The following is an 8,114-nucleotide window of genomic DNA, read 5'->3' as shown; positions in this document are numbered from 1 at the left end:
TGAACCTCCAATGACCATGTTTTAAGCCTAAGACAACCCGGAACCTATCCGAAACTCACCCGAGCCCTCGGGACTCCAAACAAAATGTGCATACTAACTCAAAAACATCATATGGACCTATTTGTGCAATCACATCATCAAAATAACATGTAAAATCATGAATTAAACCTCAAAACTCAATATTTTCATCAAGAACTCTCAAAGTTCATAATTCTTCAATCGGAAGTCCAACTCACGTCAAATAAACTCCATTTTCACCAAATTTTACAGTTATCTTTCAAATACTATAACAAGTTTGTACCGGGCTCCGGAACCAAAATACGGGCCCGATAACAATGATTTTAAACATTAATTCTTTTCTTTATTTCTTAGATAATTCAGTAAAATAATTTCTTTCAAAAATTAATTTCTAAGGCTTGGGACCTCAGAATTCATTTCCTGGCATATGCCCAAGTTCCATATTTTACTGCGGACCTCCCGGGATCTTCGGAATACGGATCCGGGTCTGTTTACTCAAAATGTTGACCAAAATCAACCATAATCAAATTTTAACTCTAGATGTTCTATTTCTCATATTTTCACATAGAAAGCTTTCCGGATATAGGTCCGGACCACGCACGCAAATCAAGGTGAGGTAGAAGGGAGTTTTTAGGCCTCGGAACACTGAATTCACTTGCAACACAAGTGATGACCTTTTGGGTCATCACACATATTTTTTTACTGCATAAATAATTTAATATAGTGACACGTCAATCAAGTCTTGTTAATAAGTCTTCATAATTATTAAAGTTTCTTAGTCACATAATTGAATAATTTTATTAAAGAAAAAATTATTTATGAGGAAGCAAGTGGCCGGAGAATTAGCAAATACTAAAGGGACACAAGTGATTCAATATTCTATAAACTAATATGATTTAAAGTGTTCAAAATAATTACAACTCGGTCAAGATCATAAATTGAAAAATATTTGGCATTTTTATGAATTTGCGAGCATATACTTTCTTTAGTTATAGATTTTTTTTATTTTATTACTTGTTCACTCATAATTTCACGTGGAACAGGTTATGTAGTTAAATATGAGGATTTAAGCTTAGTTTTAGACGAAATTTAAAAAAAAAACCTAAATTTATCAAGGTGAATTAACCTTAAGGATCAATTTAGTTCAATACTTTATGCTTAAAAAATCAATTCTAAGTTACCAACCAAGAAATTTTAAGGTGGCTGATAACGCTACCTTCATTTTCAATATTATAACGTGGCACTATCAATAATTTATATTTTTAGTATTTATAATGCATCATAGATATTTCAAAAGCGATGGATATAATTGATCACAAAAAGATTCAATTCAATTCAATGAGCTGAGAAAAAAAACTAATTAAATGAGAATCGTACTAGATTCAACAGGAATAATATATCACCTCTTAAAACCAGCAAAAATTAGGATAGTTTTACATTTTAACTTCTTCTCCTTTTCCTATTCTTCATCCCCCAATGTAATCGACAAATTAAAAAGAATATAAACGTTATTACTTTTTTCTTTCATAAATGCTAATTTATTAATTCTTGAAAATGTATTTTATGCACTCTAGGTTAAAAACAATACGAAAGGTTATAAAAAATGACTTGCGCATGCAAAGGAAGAAAGTTCAACCAAAATCAGAATTAACATAAGCTTTTGAAGACAACTCTTATTCATTAAAAGATCTTAAGTGATTTTCAAATATTTTATACTAATTATATTTCAATTAAACCCATAAAATAGTAGGTTTTAATTTTCTTTAAAGTAAAAAAAAAAAGGTGCATAGAGAAATTAGTAGTAGATGAGATAAATACTTAAAAAACACGTAAAATGGCAATCTCAAATAGTAACTAAAATTTTAAATAAGTATATTTCCAGTATAGAAAAGAAAAATTTATTTTAGTCCATTAAAATCTTAACTTTCAATGTTCATGAAATTATTTACTTCAAACTCACGTTATGCTTATTATGAACTCATTTAGAATTTTAATAATATATTTTAATTCACCCGTATTAACAAAGACCCATATTTTTATCTTTTAGAATCCTCTATATAACATCAGTAAACATTTTTTAGTTTAGAGACTTTACATAAATTGACCTAATATTAGTCTTATAAGTATATTAATAAAAAATAATTCAAGTCATTAATAAATAAAAGATTTAGAACTACCCGAAAATAATTCTGATATGTCTTTATTAGTATATATATGAGCTCTAGAGAGAGAAGAATATGGTTAGGAACATATGACGTGGGAAATATCCAAATGTATAGCAAGACCTAACAAACTGTCCACTTGGAGAAAAAAATTGGCATACTTTGCCTAAATTTACTGAAATGTATAAGGTCAAATAATGTAAAAAGTAACCTAAGGGCAAAAAAGGATTCATAGGAAGTTACATTTACCAATTTCAAAGGCCCGGGTGAGAGCGATCTTAAGAAAAGAGCAATTTATGCAAGATATCCATTGAGCTTAAAGCCTTAAACTAATACCCTCTTTTATCAATTTGAAAATTATTTATAATATATACTTACCCAAATGAAACTAATTATCCCTACCTACCCACACTCATCCCAACTTTTTTTACCTATTTGACTTAGCTTAGCTTGATTTCGCTTGGCTTTGTCTGACTTGATTTGAATTGGCTTGACTTGATTAGGTTTAGCTTGGCTTGGCTTGGTTTGAATTGGATTGGCTTAAATTAGTTTGGTTTATAGCAGCTCGAATTGGCTTCATTTGGCTGGGTATTAAAAAAAAGGGGAAGGAGCAAAGTAATGGATAGGAACGGATAAATGTTTTCCACCCCATGGGTATTTGCTAAACTTTTGGAAAATGAGTGATGGACAAAAATGAGATATGCAGGGAAAAGCAACTACATCAGCCATGTGTAACAGTTTCATAACATTAAAAACAGAAAAAATAAGATAGGACATCTTTTAAGAAGTAAACCATAAAACAAAAAGTAAATTTGACTTTAAAAAATAAGGTTAGGACCCAGAAGTAATTAATTAAAAAGTTTACATTTTATTGGAAACTTTTGTGAGGACTACAAAAGTCCTTGGTTCTCCCTTATTATATATAGTATGTATATATAGTATAGTGTGTATATATATATATATATATATATATAATTACTGTTCAGGGAATCCTTGATTTAATTTAGGTTAGGTGTTTTTATTGAATCATCGTGGTTCTAGTATAAATTTGAGGTTTTAATCGATTTATAGGGTCTTAACAAGAGAATTCCTATCAATATTAAAGATATTAAAACAAATAATAAAAGTCATATTCCACAAAATAAAATTTTAGAAAGAAATAGGGAAAAAGAGAAGACATGGTAGTGTAAATAGATGAGTCAGCAAGATATTTTAGTCAATAAGATCTAAATTTCCAGCTGGGAGGAGCTGAAACTTGTAAATATAGTAACAAGTGAAGCCAAAGGTTAAGCAAGAGGTATTATTAATGAGCATAAAGTGCGCCAAGATGAGCTTCGAGTCCTTCTCGAAATCTGCGAGTATTTCAACGTGGTCTCGTGGCTAATTGGAGTAACTAATTAGATAGAGATTCTGGTTTAAATTTCCTTCTATCTTTTCTGTTATATATACTGTTTCAAGTACTTCGCTTTGGAAATCATATTCTTACTTGGTGCAATTTCCTTCTCGTATCTCCTCCCTCATTCTGAGGAGATTCATATTTGTTCCTTACTTCATTTCCTTATTGTAGTAAGTGCTTTGACTACACTCTTTTGTTTCTTGCATGTACTTGTTTCTCTTTTCTTATTGGTCCAAAATGGAGGGTTCGCCATGCACTTTTCTTGTCACGTCTTACATATTTCACTCTTATTTATTTTAAGGTCACATTCGTATTATAGTTCATCATGTTATTGATTTACTAGTGAGTTTTATACTGGAACACTTAGAAAAAGTAATGGATTCACTTTTGGGTTCCCATATATAATGCATGTAATTGGAATTTTTGTTTCTTGTTTCTCACTGTTCTTAATTAATAGAGGGTTCAACATGCACTTTCTTAAAAAGAGTATTGGAATGGAATCACTTTTAGATACCACACCACATGTGATTGGATTTTTCTGTCTTGCTGCCAAAATGGAGAGGGAAGAGTAAAGAATTTCTTTAGCAATTGATATGAAATTAATTACTTTTTAAAAAAGGTGACCTTATATTACGTTAATTAATTTTTGCGGGTATATGTGGCAGAAATAGCTATATTCGAGATAATATGGGAAGGGCCATTTTCCTGCACTTTTTATTTGGAACTTTGGTCTGCTTGATTGCTTCCGTCGTGAGAGCTGAAGACCCATACGTATATAAAACTTGGGTTGTTACCTATGGACAAATCGCTCCTCTTGGTGTTAAGCAAAGGGTAAATTTTCAACCCATCTAAATTGCTTTTATAACCTTAATTGAGTACTATTTTGGTTATAGTATACGTAGCTAATTAATGTTTAACATATAATTCTATGGAATTCATGCAGGGAATCCTCATTAATGGGCAGTTTCCTGGCCCTACCCTTAACGTTGTAACTAATGACAACGTTCTGATTACAGTCATTAACAAGCTGGACGATCCTTTGCTCATAACATGGTGCGTCACTGAATTTTTATGTCATGTTAACTTTGTTACACGCCAATCATGATTACAAATAAAATTATACGCTTACAGTATAAAATAAGATTTTACACTATCGGTTCACCTACTTAGTATTTAGACTATAGGAAAGTATGTTGATCAACTATTTTTGTGATGTGAATGAATCATTAGGAACGGTGTGAAACAAAGAAAGAGCTCATGGCAAGATGGAGTTCTTGGTACAAATTGTCCAATCCCACCAAACAGCCAATGGACCTACAAAATGCAAATGAAAGATCAAATCGGAACCTTTACATATTTCCCATCCACGTTAATGCACAGAGCTGCTGGTGGTTTTGGAGGATTGAACATATTAGCAAGGTCTGTTATTCCAGTCCCATATCCCAAACCTTTTGACCAATTCACTCTGCTTGTTAGTGACTGGTGGAAAACGGATAACAAGGTAATTTTCTGTTAATACAGTACTAATTTGATTGTAAATTATTATAAGTTCATTCAATTAATGGTTGACATTCTGGCCTACAACTATAGGTATTGAAGCAAAGGCTAGACCAAGGGAATTCTTTTCCTTTTCCAGATGCTCTACTCATTAATGGACGCGCTAATTCTTTTAAATTCACCGGCATGAAAGGTACGCATTTATTGTAACAATATATTATAAGTTATACTAGTAGATAACCTGTCTTATATTTCAAGTTACCATCTCGTTTTTTACGATGATTATTGTTTCAGGTTATACATACTTACTTAGGGTGTCGAATGTGGGATTAACAACATCGATTAACATTAGGATTCAAGGTCATACGTTAAGGTTGGTGGAAGTGGAAGGAGCACATACCATGCAAGAAGTGTATGAATCATTGGACATTCACGTTGGCCAATCCATGGCTTTTCTGGTGACTTTACATGCCAATCCGAAAGATTATTATATTGTGGCATCCACTCGTTTCACTAAACAAATTTTAACAGCAACTGCCATCCTTCACTATCAAGGTTCTAATACCCCTGCCTCAAAACCTTTGCCCATTGGTCCTACTTACCATGTTCACTGGTCAATGAAACAAGCCAGAACCATTAGGTACATGCACTCTTATGTTCTTTTTCTCCTTGTTTTTTTGTTCTTATTCTGATAGAGTTAAGTTCTATATACTTTACTATGTATAATCAGATTAATTAAGTTACATATAATAACATGTAGCTGTACGTAACAAACATAATACTATGTTAAACTGGAAAATATAGCGCCATTACTAACATGTTATAGTAGATTAAATTATACTGATAGTATAAAAATTCTTTAAAATGTCAGCATATATAAATTAAATCTCGAATGATGCTTGCTTTGTTATTTATGTGTTGGAAATTTATACCGTGCTAATAGAGTAAAAATATTTTTTTTGTACATGTATTATTTAATTATTTAATCCCCTTAACATAAGAAAGTACAGGTTCACATCCCAAATATGACATTTTTATATTTTGTTGAATTCCCGTACTAGAATTTCTTGCTCTACCTCTGCCTGTGTTATTCCTTCTAACATATTTTTTTTGGTCTTGTTGTGAAGATGGAACTTGACAGCAAATGCTGCGAGGCCGAATCCACAAGGAGCATTCCATTATGGGACAGTCCCAGTGACGAGGACACTGGTGCTGGCAAATTCTGCTGGCAAAATCAATGCAAAGAGGCGTTATGCTATGAACAAGATCTCTTACATCAACCCAGATACTCCATTGAAGATTGCTGATTTTTACAACATTCCTGGAGTGTTTCAGCTGAACAAAATCAAGGACAATCCTCCACCTGGTCCAATTGTTCTTGGCACTTCTGTCTTTAACTTCTCTCTTCATGACTTCACTGAAATCGTCTTCCAAAACAACGAGAAAACCATTCAGTCTTATCATCTTGATGGCTATGATTTCTGGGCTGTAGGGTATGTCTAATTTTCCTAAGCTATTTCTTCAAGATTTAATACAAGTATTTTATGTATCTTTTTAGTCATCTTAGTACGTGTGCTTTAGATATTATGTTTTGTAGTTTAATTTTAATCATGTAGAGAGTTATATGACAGTAAAAAATATAGATAACTTTTAGTTCTATTCTATCTAACATCCATCTAAAATGAGCTTAAATAGAGTGACATGGTCAGTGAAAATTCATAGAGTCCGGCATTGTAGTAAGATGGCCCAGCCGATCGGGCGGAGATCGGAAATCATACTGCGCACATGGTTGTATCGTGTTTCTATGTCAACACCCTCATAGACGGCCCAGCCGATCGGGCGGAGATCGGTCCCTATTTTTCGCAGATCTAGCCGGAGAAAGAGACACACGACAGTTTGACAATGTCAGTTTTGAGAAAAATGCCTGTTAGGTCTCAATTGTGCCCCGTCTCAAGAAATCTCGGTGGTACCCGGCCCCACAAGAGCTCGGTAGTATTTCATAGCACATCATTCCGTACCCGTCCTCCTAAAGAGCTCAGTCGTGACCAAACTTGCTCGGGCTGAGGAATTCGTTGTTTGTATTGTTAACATTATAAATTTATAATGTTAAATTTTCTCACTGCTCACTCTATCATTTGGTTATCGTTTGCTTTTAAAGGTATGGGCCAGGGCAGTGGAACCCAACAATGAGAAGAAAGTACAATCTAGTAGATGCCACAAGCAGATGCACAATTCAGGTGTATCCAAAATCATGGAGTACAATATTGGTGTCATTGGACAACAAAGGAATGTGGAATTTGAGGTCAGCAATATGGCCAAGGAGATATTTGGGACAGGAAACATATTTCAGAGTGTGGAATACCGAACATAGCCTTTACACTGAATATGATATTCCACCAAATGCCATTCTCTGTGGCAAGGCCAAACACTAGCACTAAGATAATTTTATACTCAACTGATGTAATCTCTTGTTTTTCTTTTTCTTTTCTCTTTTAAGTTTCCAGTTTTTCTCTTTTTCCCCCCAGTTTCTGATTCAGTTACGAGGGTGTGACTGTAAAAGAAGTAGTAAAAGGAAAGGGGGGACTCTTATTAAATGATAAAATTGTGGATGCAAGGAAGTATACAGTTTCATTTATGCTCAGATTTATCCTTGTTATAATCACAATTTCGCAATAAAATACTAGTACTACCACTCATCTCCCTCCAATTTTTTCTGCTATTATAAAGATTTTTAGATACATCAACTTCAAATAAATTTATTTTAATATATAAGCCACCCCCTGCTCATCAGAGGCGAGGCGGATGCGGTGTATTACTTACGGGTTCAACTGAACTAATAATTTTCGACGCGGAGTAAAAATTTGTGTGTAAAAATTCATTAAAATTGCAAAAATAGTAGATATGAACCCATAACTTTAAAAATATAAAGGTTTTAATGTTAAAAACATTAAAATTGAACAAATAAAAATTTAAATCCTGAATCATGTTATGGTATCTCCATCATGCCAGGATCTAGAAGAGAATCTTTTAATAGTAGCATA

General features: G+C 32.9%; 1 protein-coding gene across 1 annotated transcript; it reads left to right on the top strand.

Annotated features, from left to right (window-relative positions):
- The first annotated feature begins 3,656 nt into the window (after positions 1-3,656).
- LOC107789863 (L-ascorbate oxidase homolog) lies at positions 3,657-7,751 on the top strand. Its single transcript, XM_016611735.2, has 8 exons — positions 3,657-3,746; positions 4,242-4,407; positions 4,520-4,629; positions 4,807-5,077; positions 5,167-5,266; positions 5,368-5,713; positions 6,201-6,566; positions 7,232-7,751. Exons 2-8 carry the CDS (start codon positions 4,264-4,266, stop codon positions 7,503-7,505), a joined length of 1,611 nt encoding a protein of 536 aa, XP_016467221.1. The 5' UTR covers positions 3,657-3,746; positions 4,242-4,263; the 3' UTR covers positions 7,506-7,751.
- The last annotated feature ends 363 nt before the right edge of the window (positions 7,752-8,114 follow it).

The sequence above is a fragment of the Nicotiana tabacum genome, chromosome 3, assembly GCF_000715075.1.
Source record: "Nicotiana tabacum cultivar K326 chromosome 3, ASM71507v2, whole genome shotgun sequence".
In the NCBI taxonomy this organism is placed as follows: Eukaryota; Viridiplantae; Streptophyta; class Magnoliopsida; order Solanales; family Solanaceae; genus Nicotiana; species Nicotiana tabacum.
Note: the sequence above shows the minus strand (reverse complement) of the source record. Positions and strands in the feature narration are given on the sequence as shown.

Excerpts from the sequence above, each read along its gene's own strand:
- LOC107789863 (XM_016611735.2), top strand. The coding sequence starts at position 4,264 with ATGGGAAGGGCCATTTTCCTGCACTTTTTATTTGGAACTTTGGTCTGC. Across the intron at positions 4,408-4,519 it reads CTCTTGGTGTTAAGCAAAGG|GGAATCCTCATTAATGGGCA; the intron begins GTAAATTTTCAA and ends GAATTCATGCAG. Across the intron at positions 5,714-6,200 it reads AAACAAGCCAGAACCATTAG|ATGGAACTTGACAGCAAATG; the intron begins GTACATGCACTC and ends CTTGTTGTGAAG.